This window comes from Panicum hallii, chromosome 9 (genome assembly GCF_002211085.1).
Source record: "Panicum hallii strain FIL2 chromosome 9, PHallii_v3.1, whole genome shotgun sequence".
NCBI classification, from domain to species: Eukaryota; Viridiplantae; Streptophyta; class Magnoliopsida; order Poales; family Poaceae; genus Panicum; species Panicum hallii.
The window spans coordinates 7,611,108-7,628,745 of NC_038050.1; the positions used below are offsets into that span (position 1 = coordinate 7,611,108).

General features: G+C 48.3%; 2 protein-coding genes and 1 pseudogene across 2 annotated transcripts; 2 read left to right on the forward strand and 1 right to left on the reverse strand.

Moving 5' to 3' along the window:
* Positions 1-1,576: 1,576 nt before the first annotated feature.
* Positions 1,577-7,940, forward strand: LOC112872694 (annotated as a pseudogene).
* A 1,234-nt stretch (positions 7,941-9,174) lies between these two features.
* On the forward strand, positions 9,175-11,452 carry LOC112874360. The gene is made up of 2 exons (XM_025937638.1): positions 9,175-9,663; positions 10,295-11,452. The coding sequence occupies exon 2, from the start codon at positions 10,997-10,999 to the stop codon at positions 11,336-11,338; it is 342 nt and encodes a 113-aa protein (XP_025793423.1). The 5' UTR covers positions 9,175-9,663; positions 10,295-10,996; the 3' UTR covers positions 11,339-11,452.
* A 177-nt stretch (positions 11,453-11,629) lies between these two features.
* Positions 11,630-15,667, reverse strand: LOC112874359. Its single transcript, XM_025937637.1, has 3 exons — positions 14,919-15,667; positions 11,935-12,006; positions 11,630-11,851 (listed from the first exon to the last, which is right to left on the reverse strand). Exons 1-3 carry the CDS (start codon positions 15,519-15,521, stop codon positions 11,849-11,851), a joined length of 678 nt encoding a protein of 225 aa, XP_025793422.1. The 5' UTR covers positions 15,522-15,667; the 3' UTR covers positions 11,630-11,848.
* Between the last annotated feature and the right edge of the window lie 1,971 nt (positions 15,668-17,638).

The window sequence follows — 17,638 nt, forward strand, 5'->3', positions numbered from 1 at the left end:
TGGGCGACGTGGGTGCCCCGGCTTATTGTATTTATTATTAAAGCCCGGATTAGTTTATGCTAAATGTTTAGTAAATATAATAAATGTCCGCGCGGGGTGTGGGATCCGGCCGGGCGGGCGGACGAGTGGACGGCCGGATGCGGTGGGTGGACGACTGGCTTCGGATAGACGTGTGCGCGACAAAAGTGAAGTGGTCACCACGGGCCCCTCCTCTTTTTTGGCTCTAGTGGGGGCGCGGACGCTGTGCGCTGTGTCAAGTGTGAAGTGACAGGGGGACGGGCCCGACCAGAGAGAGAGAGAGCATGACGAGGGAGAAGGGAGGGTTAGCCTAGCCAAATCTCAAACTTTATATTTTCATTTAGTTATTCATTTAGTCAAGATTTTCTCTTTATATCTGGATACATTTCAACGCACTAGTAAAATCAGACTCTTCATATACCTGGTATGCGGAACCTCTCCTTTAAATTTTTTTTCAGGCAACCCTATCTTAACCCCCTTCCTTTCCCCCTCTGCAAGTAGGACCGGATCAAGGCAACAAGGCCAACCAGCGGTCACCGGACGTCTCCCGGTGGGGCCGGCACCACCGCGAAGAGGAGGAAAGCGCGAACCCGGTAGGATCCTCAACGGGCGCGAGTGAGCGGTGGAGGTAGGGACGCGTGTGGGGAATGGCGGTGGCGGCGCGTTGTGGCGGGCGGTGAAGGCCTGCGGCACGTTGTGGCGGGTGGCGAAGGCCTAAGGGGGCGGCATAGCTCGGGAAGGGAGGAGAGGCGCTCAACGGCGGCGGCGGCAGCACGAGCGACGGTAGGAGCGGAGGGAGCGCAGGAGGGCGACGGAGGGAGGGAGCGCAGGGGGCGGGGTCGGGATGGCTAGGAGGATGGGCTCGTTATAGCTGCCGAGCAAGGTCAACGGGATAGCTAGCTGGATAGATTAGTGAGGAGGATACCGATGCTGTTGGATTCAGTTTTTGTGGAGTTTCTCTTTTTTAGCTAATTTATCAAGGATACAGAGACTCTTGGAGATGCTTTAGATGATAACAGATAAAGATAATGCTAAACCCGGGGTTTAGGGAGCACGCTAGTGCGCCGGCGCGTGGCCTCACGACGTGCCGCGCCGCCCGCGCTCCATGTAGCCCACGGGCGAGGAGGGGTGCCCGGCACGCATGCATCATGCCCCCCCAGCGGCTTGTGCGGTTGCACGCTGCCGCACCTGCACTTGGACAAATCTCGATCTCTATATTTTTATTAGCTATTTATTTAGTCAAGATTTTTTATTTAACTATTTATTTAGTCAAAATTTTCTCTCTATAGTTCGGTATATTTCAACCCACTATCTTTCCTTATCCTTTGGATATACCTAACATACGGAACCTCTCCTTTGGATTTTTTTCACCCTACCCTATCTTAACCCCCTTCCTTTCCCCTCTGCAAGTGGGGTCGGATCAAGGCAACAACACCAACTAGCGGTCACCGGCCGCCTGCCGGTAGGGCCGGCACCACCGCGAAGAGGAGGAGAGCGCGAACCGGTAGGATCCTCAGCAGGCGCGAGTGAGCGGTGGAGGTAGGAGCGCGCATGGGGAATGGCGGCGGCGGCCAGGGCTGCTGGCGAGGAGCCGTGGCGGCGCGTTTGCGGCGGGGGGTGGAGGCCTGAGGGGGCGGCACGGCTTGGGAAGGAAGGGGAGGCGCTCAACGGCGGCAGCAGCAGCACGAGCGACGGCGTAGGATGGCAGGAGCGGAGGGAGCGCAGGAGGGCGACAGAGGAAGGGAGCGTAGGGGGCGGGGTCGGGATGGCTAGGAGGATGGGCTCGTTATAGCTGCCGAGCAAGTTCGACGGTACAGCTATCTGGATAGATAACTGAGGAGGATACTGATGTCGTTGGATTCAGTTTTTATAGTGTTTCTCTTTTTTAGCTAATTTATTAAGAATACAGAGACTCTTGAAGATGCTTTAGATGACCACGGACAAAGATATTGCTAAACAAGGGGAGGTATCTCTACCCCCACCTGGGTCTCGCGGTGACGCGGCCACCGTGTGCTCGGCGATCCTTAATCAAGTTTACGGCCTGACAGGTGGCGGATTAGCGAGCAAAAAATGGTGACCGCCTGAACATCTCATTGTGTCTCGTTTCGGTTCTTTTCCTCTCTCTAAACAAAACGCTCCCTTTTCTGTGTGCTGTGCTGGTTAGCCGGGGCAGTTAATTAGCTTGCTTTTCCGATGGATATGATCGCCACTGAGCCGAGCAGATTATTACGATACCTTCGACGGTACGGCTGGGCTCGTAGCTACGTTCCCAAGGAGCTCATACGGTTGCTGGGCGTGAAAGCTGGTGAGTGAGTTATGCTAGATAGCCACCGTTTCTGCGATGCTTCGTTTCGTGGTTCTTGCCGTGCGCGTGTTACCTAGGATGAGATGTGACACGGTGTTATGGGCCTTTTTCCTGTCTGTTTGGTGTGATTAGTAGCGCACAGCTTCAGTGCTTCACCAATCAGCTAGCTAACCTAAGACGCGCGGGGCATGAAAAGGGGAGCTCCCGTTACCTTTTCCTCTTTTTAAATCTCCCGGGATATTCTTTTATAGAAAAAAGGCGGGTGAGCTTACTCGAGAAGCCTGAGAAAAGACCCGGACCTCGGTCACGTAAAAGTGTAAACTGCCCATCTCCAAGAACCGATGATTTTGTTTGGCCCTCCATGATACTCTCTTCTAGAAAAAAAAAGGTGTTGGGTACGCTTATTCGAGAAGCTCGGGAAAGGCCATGGGATCGGCCACGAAAAGTGTCGAAAGTCTTGACGTGGCAGATTTGGGAGGTCACGCGATGAAACTCAATCCATTCATGAGACCCCTCGGTATACGAAACAAATATCGTCAGCCCCTCGCTAGTTCAGTAAGTAGTTCTCGTCCAAAGCAGCAGCAGCAACAGAGTCGGATACTTATTTAAAAAGACAGAGTCGGATGAGTTAGGCCAGAGATTTTCATCTTTTTTTTCTTAAGCAGATATCAGAGATTGTTAACTGTAACAGGGTTACCTTGCTCTGACTGACACGAGGAATGACGCCAGCGAGGCCGCGCGGTCCCTCCCGCATCCGGCATCGATCCCCGCCTGCAAGGGCACCCCCGTCATTTTTCCCGCGTCGTTGCGTGTCCGCAGGGCCCGCCGCTGGGCGCGCGTGCCGAGGACAGCACCAGCGAGTAGCGACAGCGACGTCCGAGCGGGCGGCCGGAACGTCCCTGCCCACGCGTCCCTCGCGGGCGGTGGCGACCGGGCCGGCGCGGGGCGACGTGGCCCGCCCCGCCGCGGTTGGTGGAGCGGGCGCGACGGCGACGGACTGAGCGGGCGGGCGCGGGCACGTGACGTCGCCGCGACCGCCGGCGTGGCTGGCTGGCTGCTGCTTTGTGGGCTGGAGCTGGGGGCGGAGGGCGGGATCGGGTGCGGCTGGCTGGGCACTGTCTCGCGCCGGGGCGGCAGCTCGGGGTTTGGGGAGCACGCCAGTGCGCCGGCGCGTGGCCTCGCGACGTGCCGCGCCGCCCGCGCTCCAGGCAGCCCACGGGCGAGAAGGGGTGCCCGACACGCATGAATCATGCCCCAGCGGGTTGCGCGGTTGCACGCTGCCGCACCTGCACTTGCACAAACATGGTGTGCAGGAACGGCGATTGCGCGCGCTGCAGCGCTGGGCTGCTCATCATTTTACGGGGATCGTTTGGTAAGGGGGTGGCCCTAAAGAATAGTTCCTTCGGCTGTTTCAATGCAGCGGTTTCTCCGGTGGAACTGAATTTATTTTAAAAAATATCTAATAAAAATAGATTCATCTAAATTTTAATAAATGCTATGAATTGATTGAAGAAGAGGAGCCGATTAGAGCCATATTTTTATAGCTCCATCGTCATAATGAAAGTTGTTTTAGACTTTATCCGCATTTTCTTGCTTGGAACCGCTCCAAAACCACCCCTTTAGTAAGGTTTCGATCCAAATCAGTTTTGGAGGTATTTTGAAGCCCTATCAAAAAGACTCTTAAACATACATTTGTGCAGGTATACGGATCAGTTTCAACGTCGACCCAGTATGTTGGATGGTCTCGAAGCTTAGCTGAGGCCGCCAGGGGAAAAGTCAGCCAGCTCTCTGGTTTTTCCTAGCTACTAGTATGTCTTTCTTTTTTCTTTTTATTGAGTTGGTGTATATCCCACTCACAAGGCTACGTACTAGAAGGTTCATCAAGCAACGCTGCCACTTATTTATTTATTTTGCGAGGATGACACCGTCCTTTCGAGTTTATTAATGGTAGGGACCACCCATGATACGGCGAATAGCAGCCACCCCTACTTCCGTTTTTGTCGGATACGGTGTATGCAAATGCAACGAACGTCTAGCGACCAAGATATATGAACTGCTTCGATAGTTTCAAGACAACGGTCGATGGTCCAAAATGATAAAGGTAGTCTCTTAAATTTATATCGATTTTTTTAAATTTATAGATTTTACTATTCATCTAGATATATAGTATATATATATATATTAAATATTATGAATCAAAAAAATAAAATAATATATATTTCGAATCTATATTTTAAAATGAATGGAGTACATTATATCTCGGATTGTACTAGTATAATATGCCTCGAAAAATATTGACAGTACTATTTTCTACAAAATATTGACATATATTTTGAAAAATGTTGATTATGTTATTTTTAATTGTTAGTTTGATTTTTAAAATTGTTAAATTTATTATGTTGAAATATTAATTTATTTTAGATTATAAAGTCTTTCCATCTCTCTCTTCCACGAAATCGGTCGAATTGGTTTGACTGCTGTCATTTTCTTCCTCACTACAACTAGGGATAAGCATAATTAAACGGTGATTGGAATCCGAACCGAATTAACCGAGATTTCGAAACCGATATTTTCGGTCCTAACTTCGGAAACCGATATTTTCACTACTAAATTCGGAAACCAGATCTAAATAATCCAATTAACTTCACTTTTTTCTTGAGGTAACCGAAGAACCAAACTACTATCCATAATAGCACGTACAGACCAGGCCCCAACAACCGGACCTACCGTACTATAGATTCTCACACTCTCCAGTGCATTCATCCCGAAATCGTTGGGAATTTCTATTCATCGCGCTCGCGCGCGACGCAGAGGATCCTGTTCATCTTCTTTCTCCAGCTGCGGCGGCCGAACTTCGGGGAACGGGGTTGCTGGGGCGGCTGTGGCCACCGTTGACCTTAGGGAGGGGGGGGGGGGGGGAAGCCCGGCGGCGGAGACGAGTTGCGAGGGCGGCGCGGCGGTGTCCACCGGAGGTCCGGGGACAACCGGTGGGCCAGGACTAGGACGGGGGAGCTCGGATCGGACGTTATTAGCGGCGGCGGCGGTGGAGGGCGGCGGCGGAGGCACCGGAGCGGCGCCGCAGTCGGAGCCGGCGGGGGAGGGCGAGGAAGCAGCACGCGGCGTTTCTTCTGCGAGCTGCGAGGTCGCAGTCGCATGTGCTAAGAATAGACAGCCCCTGCCCAGCTGCAGCTCGAGTCCGGCTGGTGCGGCAGCACCCTCCCTTCCCACGACTTCTCTGTTCTTTCTCTCGGCCTCGGTCTTCCTTTGCTAACGGCAACGACAGGGCGAGTTGTGTTGCCCGTTGTTCGTCGAGCGATGGGCGCTTCGCCGGCGACGAACATCCGACAGGGTATGCCTGCCTATTCCCCTCCCTTCCCATCCTGCTGCGCGAAATCAAACACCCAAACCCCTAACATATGGTATTTGTATTCGGATCTGACAATGATTTTACCTACTACTAAATTCGATCTTTTTGCAACAGTTATTGGGCGTACATGTGTACACCCATGTCCTAGACTGGGTCCGCCCTTGCCCACAAGTGCCGGGTACTGCTCGCCAGCAACACAGCGCCCGCTCCGCCCTTATCACCTACTGCTGTTCTTGCTCTGACTTGCCTCGGCCCCCGGCTTTTGCAGAACATCTTGGCCGCCGGTTGGGAAGCCCACCTCAACACAATCAAGGCCGACGCCAAGGGAAGGTGCGTACACCCGGTTGCTACTCTCTTGATTCATACGCTTGTGACGTATCATCCCTGTATTTGTGCCTTTTGCGAATAAGGCTAGGAAAGGCGACAGTTCGAAGTTCTTTGTTTTGATTGGTTGGTGGTGCTCTTGGCCAGCAAGGGGGAGATTTACACGTCGAGGGTGCACTACATGATCCAGAAGGCCACGCCCTACTTGATCGTCCCTGAGAATGACATGCACAACATTGTAAAGACCTTAGAACTATTCTTACTTATGATGTTCGATCAGTTGCTGTGATGATTAAATTGCTTTACTTGTGTGGAATCTTGTGTTGGATATAGAACATTGTAATCGACGAGCGGGGTTCTCTTGCGGTGTCCAGTCCAATACGGGGTCGGGTTGTGACCTTGCTGAAGTCACTGAATAAGGTCCTTCTCTTTGAATTTCAACTTAGAGCGCACCAATGTCGTTGCTTGTTTGCATTTCTCCTATTTATTATAAATATGTATACATTTTATTACCTTGATCTTTTTGTCGCATGCAGATGCCTCCTCTTTGTTGCTATGACTGGTGATGTTCTGCGCCTGAAAGACTCGAAGGTAAACTTGTTTTGAAGTCTCTAGTAGGGATGAACATGCTTTCTTGCTTATTATAGGTAGCAAGGCTATGCCAATTAATCTCTATGTATTGTGCTTAAGGTTCCAATTATCGCCGATAGCCTAAAGAAAGCTATTCTGAAGGAACATGAGGCTTCTAGTGCAGCTAGTCATGGAGTGTCAGCAATATTATCTTCTGCGGGTGCTACCTGCAGATCGTGGAGTGAGGGCCTCCTTAGTCTACTCAATGAGGAAAGCCCCTACAGCATCTTCAAATTTGACATTGGGATTGTAATATGTCCCTTTTGATTTTCTGATGTTTGGGATCTTTTGTTATTACTTATGCAAGTAGTTTCAGCAAGCAATTGTTATTACTTATGCAAGTAGTTTCAGCAAGCAATCTATCTCCCTTGCAGTTCATGTGTCTACATAGATTCCTCTGGGAGCAGCCATAATTTTGAGTTAGACAGCTTCGAACCACCAAAACCAGATCTGCTAAGTAAGCTGTTTTCTTGATTGTTAAGCTCTTTCACCTCTGCATCTTCGTTTAATGGATGCTACATGGAGATCACATGTTAAGCTAGATATTTAACACCAGGGTGCTGATTATTGGTTGCTCTCAACAATCATCGTTTCTGCACCTTTTCATTTTGCACCACTATGTTCATTTCCAAATTATATATTCTCCTTCCTAGTGCCGTTCTCTGCGAAGCTTATTGATGGTATCAACCGAAGTGACTCGAGAAGGAGAGCACTAATACTTTTCTGTTTTGAATATTTTAATGTGTTGGCAAGAGTAAGTGATTCTCTTATATCTGCACAAAATTGCAATGTTGCATAGCATACTCTTGTCGTTTCTTACTTGCAAGGCTTCCTTCTTGTTGTCCAAATTATGACGTTTCCACTTGTTCAGTACAATTGACCACTATCTTTGCTTGAAGAACACGGTCATGCTTTCCATTGACCACCATGGTTTTGATGTGCTTGCCAAAGTCCCTGAAAGAGCCACCCTGGCTAATGTCCCTCATCAATACCACTGGAAGGAGTTCAGGTTCACATTCAAGGAACCAGCCAAGGATGCTGAGGACTTCTGCTGCACGCTGGTTGAGTTAGAGGAAGAAGTTCTGCAGAGAGTGGAGCTATAGCGGTCTAGGGTGACAGCCCACTTGCCACAATCTGAATCAGCGAGGAACAAGATCAATATTCAGATTCGTGTATTCATCCTTTATGGTTGGTGGTATTGTTTGAGTTGATATATTTTTGAACTATGATGTTTGAACATGGATCAGAGAACTTCCAGTATCAGATTGAATGAACATATAAATTGTCACAGTAACAGTGAAAACCCTTCTATTTAGATATTTTTCAGCCTGAATTATTCTATAGCTCCTCGATATTGCAGTTTTCTACCTTAGTTGAGTATGCTCTGGTCCTCCTCTTCTTAGAAGGTTCATAAGAACAGCTGTGCTTTTGTGCAATCCTAGTTATACAGTACCTGTGGTACGTTGCAAAAGGTTTTAGCATTCAACCAATAAGATTCGAAGACGATGCAGAACATTCAATAGATGCATGGAATGAGAGAAGCATAATAAATATACTAATCACTATTTATAACCATGGTTTCAAATCAACTTAACATAAACAATAGAAGCATGGAACGAGAGAAGCATAATAAATATACTAATCACTATTTATAACCATGGTTCCAAATCAACTTAACATAAACTGGGGCCCTATATATGGCCAGAACCAAAAATTGCAGGAAGAGTACAAGATCAACCACAAATTGTAGGAAGAGTACAAGATCCACGGTGTACTAGAAAGGATTCGTGTTGTACTATTGTAGTTGATATAGCTTTAATTCATACGTAGAGTAGCAATTATTGTATTAGGCAAATGTACAACTTCAATGTACTTAAGACAAATGCGTCGCTTCGCTATTTTCGCATAGGTGTCATTGTCCGTGGCCCATTGTTACATTTGGTATATATTTTGGGCACCCTACTTTGGTGACACTATTATTTAAGTAATGTATTATTTTAGGTATCGAAGTGAAACTATGATATATTTTTGCTGATTTATTATGGTGGAAGAAGGTGTAAAGCTATTTATTAGGGAGGGCGGAGCATAATTAGCCGGTAGCTTAATGTAGCTTCAAAATGCGGAGAATTCGACTTTAAATTATGAGATTTGGCAATTAATAGACCTGATGATATTTTGTTTAAGAAAGTAGGGGTTATATTAAAAAACGATGTGTTGTTGTGGAGTGACCACGAGAAGCCATAGAGAAACGAGAAAGTTCCATATATATCATTAAAAATTAACTCATCCCGTATCATCCAAATTTAAATCATCCCTTCACTGCCATTGTTTCTTATATTTTCATCCCTCACGTGCCACTGCCTTATCTTTATGGAAAAAGGCTCTAACACCGTTTGATGATCGCTGCCTACGTGTGTTAAAGATTTTTCACCGCTTTTCCAATTTTACACCTCCCATCTTCGGTCTCGTCGAGTCAACCACATCTTATCTTCTTCTCCCCAAATGTCTCCGCCACGGCGTCCGTGCCTGGGCGCCGCTGCCCGCCGCTCGAGCGGGCCCGCGCTGCCGCCGAGCCCTGCCAAACGCCACGAGCCCTGGGAGCCTCTGCCAAACGAGCCCTGGGATCGAGCACGAGCGCCTCGTCATTCTCGCCGCCGCACACCGTCGTTCTGGCGGACGAGAAATTTCCCGGCGTACCATCCTTCCTCAGCGCTCTGTAGCAAGCATGCTCGCATGCATTGGTTAATTCAAGCGGCAAATGATGGCTCTCATCTCCTCTTCTGTTTTCTCTCGTGCCGTGCTGTGTGTTGTTGGTGGGTTTAATTTGAGGCGTCGTCGTCGCTGCTGCAGACGGACAAGGCATCACTGCTGGCCGATCGAGCACGTCAAGGAGCTGTAGCGGCAGACGTCGGCGGTGCTGGGCGCCGCGGGGGAGGCGGCCGTGGCGCGGCAGCACCTGCTTCTGCCGACGAGCTGGCGGTGGACGCAGAGAAGGACGGCGAGACCTGTTTTAACGCCGGTAAGGTCTGCTTTCCGTAAAAAATAACGTTCAATGGCAGGTAAGGGAGGAAGTTAAATATTTAATAATACTGAAGGGGTGATCTAAATTTTAATAGTATAGAAGGGATGAATTAAATTTTAATGGCATGCAGGGAATTTACCCTAGAGAAACGGTGATGCGATATTACATTTTTTATCAAAATAGGATTTTATTTTGCGGTTCTACTTTAGTTATGAAAGTAGTGTTAGTATTAGAAATGATATATTGCTATAGTGTTCGTATGTTTTTTTTTTATATAAAAATGAGGTTTCGGATTGTGATAGGCTAGTTGTATACAATGTGGAGGTTCTTTTTTCAAAAATAACATGTCATAAGGTGGAGGAGGACTCATTTGGGAAAATGAGGTTCCTTTTGTGAAGCATTGAAAATGGATCGCGGATTAATTTTGTGAGCAAATGAGGTCTGTTTTATAAGTTGACAAAGAGAAGAGTTGGTCTGTGGTTCATTTCGTGAAAATTCAAGATTTCTTTTGTGAAGTAATCGAAGATGGACTATGGGTTAATTTCAGCAAAATCTGAGTGTGGTTTAAAAAACTGAGAAAGCTCTTGGAACGTGGTTATTTGACTTCTCGAGAGTTGTATTTTTTTAGTGACGAAGGAGTACAAAGCGGCAAAGCCCCGCCAGAAAACACAGCCCGGCGGTGGGGGCGGGCGCCTGCCATTGCCAGCCGAGCCCACCACTCCGCGCGGCGCAGCCGCAAGACGACACAGGGGCGACGAGGTGACCGCCCGGTGTCACCCTGTCACGTACGCTCTGAGCCCGACCGGTCACAGCCGCTGCGCCGCGGCCCCCGCGCGCACAGCGCCGAGACGGCGCGCGCCTGCCCATCCGCGTCCGTGCTGCTGCCGGCTGCCGCTGACCGCCGGCCGGCGCTCAGCGCTCAGCAGCTCAAGAAAAGAACTGCGCCTTCCGACGGACGTCGCAGCCTTACCCGAACCACCAGCCGGCCTCTCCCTCCTCGCCGCTTTCAAACGCGGACGCGAGCGGTTTCCCAGGCGAGGGGAACGAAAGGGACGCCACGTCGTTTCGAAAATCATGGCGTCCGAGGCAACGGTCGCCTACGCCTCGCAGCGGTCACCAGCAAGTGCCACGCTCGAGCACACTGACGCCCGCACAAGGGCTTGCGCCCCATCTCGACTCATCTTGACCCCTCTTTTGTCCGGCGCGTGCATGGGCCTCCCCCTCTTTATAAGCGACGCAACCACAGAAACCTAGCAAGTGTCACGGTCACGCTCGCGCGAGAAGCTCTGCCGTTGCGCTTCCTTTGGCGCGACGGGGGTGCGCGGTGGAGATGGCGGCGGCCGTGCCGTGGGCGCTCGCCGTGAGGAGGTCGCTGCAGGAGGGCGCCGCCAGCGCGACGTCGTACACGCGGCGAGCCCCGCACCAGCAGCAGCAGCAGGGGGCGGCCACGGTGAGGTCGGTCGAGACGCTGGTGGTGATCGTGGCGGCGATCGTGCTCGCCGCGGTGCTGGCGGGCGTCCTCGCGCGGGTGTGCGGCGGGCGGTACGTCGTGCCCAGCGGGGACGACCGCGACGTCGAGGGCTGGGTCGAGAGGCGGTGCCGGAGCTGCCTCGACAGCGGGCTGCCGCCAACGCCGGCGCCGGGGTCGTCAAAGACGAGTGATGCCAAATAGTGCTCTGGCGCATTGTGTTACTGCAGTACTAGTACAGTAATACTAGCGTCTGTGTAGGCATTGCTGCAGGCTGCTGCAATGCAAAGTTCGTGTGTAATTAAAACAGCTGGACATCTAGCTGCTACCTATTTGTACACGAGAGTAGTACGAGATTAGAATATCAGGATTAATCCTCTTTGTAATATTTTTGTACTGATAGGATGGATTAGTAGCCAAGGCAAACGGCCGAGAACCGAACGCTCGTGTCAGAATCCATGTGGTCAATGTTCCCATAAAACCAAACAGCACCCGTAACACCAATGTAAAACGACATTTTCTTCTTAGGGAACAGATTCGCATTAACATGACGTGCTAATGACTTTACAATAGGCACATCACCCAGTATAGTTTTGTTGTTTCTTGCATGTGTACACCCATAGCCAATGGATTTGAGTTTTACAACCACAACTCCAAGCGAAGCTTAGAAATCATCCATTCGCCAGTAGGATAGCTTCCACGCCATTAGCAAATTCACTGATACAGAAAAAAAAGGAGGTCAGCTTCTGAAAGGCTCAGAGTCAACTTTCTGAGGGTAAACAATCTTTGCAGTTCTTCACCTCAGGATAGCAGTCCTGATGTAATATGGTTTGGTTGTGTGGATTAACATGCACCACGCATGATATTCTCCCCTGCAAGAAGCCAAAAACAATCACGAAAGGGTTCAGAATCAGTACAAGTGGATCATAAACTGCATGCAGAGAATCAATAGTGCGCACTCCTGGACAATCTTTTAATACAGAGGATTGGAATATTGGATGGTTCAGTGCATATCATAAAAATGCGATTCTGTATTCTGAGTCCACAGGCAGAACACCTGGCTCTAGCTTGTTGAGAGCTGCAAGCACGGGTGGGAACTAATTCACAGATATTGTAGAAACAGCAATAGTTTGGTTATAACAAATTTTACCAAAATATACAAGAATATCACGATAAGCTTAAATCAAGTATCAACCCTACCTGGTAATACAGCATATAACCACTGTATATCTTCTCTGAAAATTCCTTCCCCTCGTACAAAAAGTTTGAAACAATAATATTCTTTGATAGTCTTACAGTTACATCACCACAGCTCTATGTAATTAATCCTCCTATTCTACAGCAATACAATTATACAAGGAAAAAGTCCAAATTACTCCCCTCAAGTATGACCAAAGTCTGAATAACCCCCTTAACTATTTCCTGGTTCAATTTGGCCCCTAAACTATGTTATTTGATCCAATTTACATCCTAATACAATTTGTCTTTTTTATTTCTCCACACACAAGTGGAATCTTAATTTAAGATTTTGCAGGATTGTAGTGGACATCATATCTTATCTCAAAAAAATTATTATGAATTTTTCATCATTATTTTTCCTATAATTTTGTATTATAAGGGTTAATTTATTATTAAATATCATACCCTATCAAAATAATTATGAAAAATTCTTGAAGTATTTCCTAAATTATATTATGATGTTCGCTATCATCCTGCAAAATTTCAACGTAAAACTTCACTTGCAGGGGCGGAGCTAGAGAAGAATAGAGGGGGTGCGGCACTTCATAGCATATCTATAATATTCAACGAAATATGGTGAAAATTTAAAGATGATAAGGGATTACAGATTTTTTCTGGGTGCAGCCGCACCCAGAACTCACAACCTGGCTCCACCCCTGTTCACTTGTGCATGGATAAATAAAAAAGATAAATCTTATTAAGGCGTAAATTGGACCAAATGACATACATAGTTTAAGAGGTAAATTGAACCAAGAAATAGTTTAGGGGGTTTTCTGGACTTTCACGATACATGTGAGAAAAAAAAGATAGCATGAGAACTAGTTCCACCAGAAAATTTCTGGCATAAATGCAATTGTTTTCCATAGGTTACATTGCAGAACCATGTCTGCAAAACTTTGCAGTGGCCATAAGTCTCCGAGTCTAATTGGCAAACAAAACTAACTATTGCACAGGATCAAATACAACCCTGCCTTTCGACTGTCCAATCCTCAAAACCACATTTTGGAGAAGAAAAAGGGAGGAAGTGTTGTTTTATGGGTAAAACAACCATGGCATCATGTAATAACTCTACGCTTATCAAATCTAGGAAGGCCAGTTCATATTTTACTCTAATAGAATCCTCACCTAGAAATAAAGTATTTTTTATCATGAGCAACAAACATATATTTATGGACCAAGGCAGAAGTGTATGTGAATGGCAAACAGTGCATGCGCTGAATAGGGGGCAGGGCAAGGGGCGTGAATTGCCCCATAAAGGTTTTGCAGTAGAAACTTCATGCCAAAAAGCACGTTCACCATAGATCTCACTGAAATGTTTTTTTATTTGCTCATTTCCCTCAGAAACATATACTCTCGAAACCCCCTTCCAATTATATATCCTTTTAGTCATTCTTGATTTAAGAACTTGAGATTGCTCTACATGCAGCAGGATTAGGAGAAAAACCCTAAACTGTTTTATCTGTTCAATGACGCACTTGATTGTTTTCCTAACAAGTTACAGCACAATGCAAGAGGGATAAAAATGTAAAGGGCAAGCTGCAAATATGTTGATTAAAAGTGACTTCTTTTCCCTTAAGCAAAAGCCTTCATCGGGGCATGAAAAACAAAATAATAAAGCAATATAGCATACAAATTCACAGTAACTCCAGATCTAGATCAATACAGAAGTGGATACCAGGAAGGGGTACATTCAACTACGAAAACTACTCGAGCTGTATATATCATTAATTTTCATGTGAAAAGTGATAACAGTTAAAGAACACAACACATAGGACATTTATTCTTGTTCTCACGTGTTGGATCTTTTATTACTCTTCCTCTTATTAGGTCTCCCTTATTGATTGCAATTATGGCTGGTATCAGTCACTTAGCCAAAGATAAACATTAGGAAGGAAATCTGGAAAACAGAAGCCTCCCAATACTTGGATCACACATTTGCTTCCAATTCATCAAATCAAAACAAAATAAAAAAATGATATGTTCGATGACCATGCATTCTTGCAGTGATAATTTACTGATCATTACAAAAAACTATGATGAATCAATGCAAGATGATCAAGTAGTCATGACCATCTGTTCTCTATAATGTTTAGTGAATCATGACCTAGAGAATTAGAACATTTTCCCTGCTAAGAATACACCATTCCCAAACCAGACATTTCTGAATATGATGGCCATACCATGCTTCACCGATGAAAGATATCTAGATTAATGCAAGATATTGTGTAAACCTTATTTCCTCGCATAATTTTTTGCTGCACTCTCCTTGGTTGGTTTTTCTTTCAAATGCATTAGCCATTATATGGATCTTAAGAATTACTATGTCAGATAGACTACATGGGTCATGCTAAGCTCTTGTCGGCCACTAAATTCCAACTTGCTTCACTAGATGTCAATATGTATATATATGGGCTTTCACATTACCAAAAGAGGCTAGAGAGGATGGGTCACAGCCTCATTACTGATTTATATTCTAATCCAGTTAACGGGATCTGCAAATCATATAACCAAAGCAATCAGCACTTAAGGTTCAAGCGGCGCGCACCTTGACGGGTACGCTGAGGAAGAACAAGTGGAGGTGACCGTCGACCTCGACGACGGCGTCGAAGGGCACGGACCCCCGAGCGAGGTCCTCGAGCAGGTAGATCGCGTCCTCGACGACGCGTATCCCGTCGAGCTGCAGGTCGGCGTCGACGTACGACACGGCGCGCGCCCGGACGCGCCCGCCGCCGGAGGTGACCCGCCCGAGCCGCTTGCCGCGGTAGCCGATGTCGACGTCGAGGCGGGAGTAGTCGAGCGCGAAGAGGTCCGGGTTGCGGACGCGGACCTTGAGCGCGGCGGAGATGGTGACGGCGACGGCAGGGCGCGCCGCGACGGAGACGTGCGCGAGGCGGAGGCGGGCGAGGGAGACGTCCGGGTCGGCGGGCCAGAGGAGGAAGCCCGCGAGCGCGAGGAGGAAGAGGGCGACGAGGCAGGGGGCGACGCAGCGGCCCCCGCGGCGCAGGCGGCGGCGGAGGCGGACGGGGACGAGCAGCACCGCGTAGGAGTCGGCGGGGTGGTGGTCGAGGTAGGGCGGCGGGGAGGCGGAGGCGGAGGATGGGAGCAGGGGATCCCGTTCCCCCGCGGGGTGTGGCGTGGCCTTCGCCATGGGGAGCGGGGCGGTGGGTGAGCGCGGGATTGCGGGCGGGGCGGGGCGGGGTGGTGGAGTGGACTTGGTGATGTGGGGGCTTTGCTCAGGCGTAGCGTGGAAGGGGAGGCCAGGGAAGGAGGGGGGTGGAATCGGTTGATTGGAAGTTGGGAGTGGAGGGGAAGCCCGTGAAGATGTGAACTGCTGCGGATTGGTGGATTGGCCATTTGGCCTTGTTCGGTAGCGCCCAGTTGTGTCTCTGTTTTGGGACTTTGGGTGCCTGTCAATAACGCACGACCTTTAGAGCGACATTTTGTGGCAGGCAAGAGCTACGCGTTCAAGAAGACTAGCTTCCGAGCAGCTCGTGCCTTCACGGTGAAGGGAAGACAAATATGAGCGCAGCAATACAAACTTTTCTTTCCAAAGAATCACAGTCGCTCAAATGCGTGCAAGCTCACTCACCTTCGCCTATGTATGCTCACCTTAATAATAAATAAATATATCACATCTATTTTTTTGAGCACATCACTATCGATAGACATGTTGATTACCACCGAATAATAACTGATAAAAAGAAAAGAAAAGAAAAGAAGGGCTCCTTCTAAATTGGAGACTTGAGAGCAGGTGTACAAGTTGAGATACTTGGCAAGCCAAAAAATTTTAAGCTAGCACTGCCAAACTAAAATTTTGAACCAAGACTCACACGGTAACCGTAAAAAGGAGAAAACACGCACACTAGTCCGATGTGCTCCGCCCTCGTTGTGCATGATGTTTTTGTTAGTTTGAATCTACACAATTTCAAGGTACCATAAAACCTTAGGAAGGAATGTATGGGCATTTTTAACGACCACCAATACACGTGTAATTATTTGAGCATAACTCAAGGTTCAACGTTTAAAATTACTTAGGTATTTGGATGTGAGCCCATAAATATATGGATAGATGTAGCCTGTAGGACTTGGATGCCAAGCCGACTGCCTATCCAATCTTACAAGATTCTAAGGAAAAAAAATTCCCACCACAACAAATGGTGATGTTTCATGCCAACATTTGATCTCAATCTTTTTTCTCTAGGAACAAGCACTTTGCAAATAAGATAGTGAAACATTCAAGAACACCTCATGCAACATCAACAAAAGGCTAACGCAACGAAGGATATCACTAGTTGCAACATGAACAAAAAAAATCGGTTGCAACAATTGCAACATAACATCTGCAGCCTCTCCAAATATATACTGCAACAACGTGATCCAGAGCTCAGCTCAATAACATTAGCTTCTTCAACTCCCATACCATATCCAACTTTTACGCCTAGTGGTTACTACCTCCTCGTCGTGCACCTCAGGAAGGCTAACGTTGTGGCTGCGTTGGAGCACCGCCGCCTCTCCAATGGCGCGCGATGTGGCTTCGACCGTGATTTAAGCGGGGGTGACGCGAGGGAAGCAGACATGTGCTGCAGGGGAGGTGCCTGCGGTAGCGACGATGCAGCATGGAGTAGGAGGCAGCTGCGAGCATTGCCATCGGGAGCGACCGGGCAACAGGGTGTGGGGAGACAGCTCTGAGCACGGCCGCCGGTAGCGAGGAGTTAATGGCGCAGGAAGGCAGATGTGAGTGCTGTTGCCGGTAGCAATGAGGCAGCGTGCTACGGATCGAGGAGGTGGCGTGCTACAGAGGAGGCGGATCCGTGGGATTTGAGACGATGCGGGGGAGATGCTGTTGGTGGAGTGGATTAGCCACCAAAGTTACCAACGAGCGAGCGGTACGTGGTGGTGAATTCAGACGCGTGGCGTGAGCGTGAGGATGCATGTACCGTCCGACCGTCGGGCGCTCGATTCGTAGCATTAACAAAAAACTAGCTCAACTTCACCCGTTAGCCTCGTGGGCCCGTGGCACCTGTGATTTGTGAAAGGCGTGCGCCGTGAATGAATTTCCATCCAAGCCCATGACACCACCATTCTTTGCAAAAGCTGTTGAGGTAACGAGCAAAGATCCTAGCTCAACTCACTGTTACTGGTTTGGCTCACGAGCGCCACGAACAAATTTCCGTCAAAGACAAAGACGTCACCACTTATTCTTGCAAAGAGCCCGTCCCGTATGAGGTTCTCCGGAGCAGAAAAGCTCTCAAGCCTCGACGTCGC

Bases quoted from the DNA above. Each gene is read 5' to 3' on its own strand.
- LOC112874360 (XM_025937638.1), top strand. From the start codon at position 10,997: ATGGCGGCGGCCGTGCCGTGGGCGCTCGCCGTGAGGAGGTCGCTGCAG.
- LOC112874359 (XM_025937637.1), bottom strand. From the start codon at position 15,521: ATGGCGAAGGCCACGCCACACCCCGCGGGGGAACGGGATCCCCTGCTC. The intron at 12,007-14,918 runs GTGCGCGCCGCT...GGCTTCTTGCAG, and splicing joins TCCTCAGCGTACCCGTCAAG to GGGAGAATATCATGCGTGGT.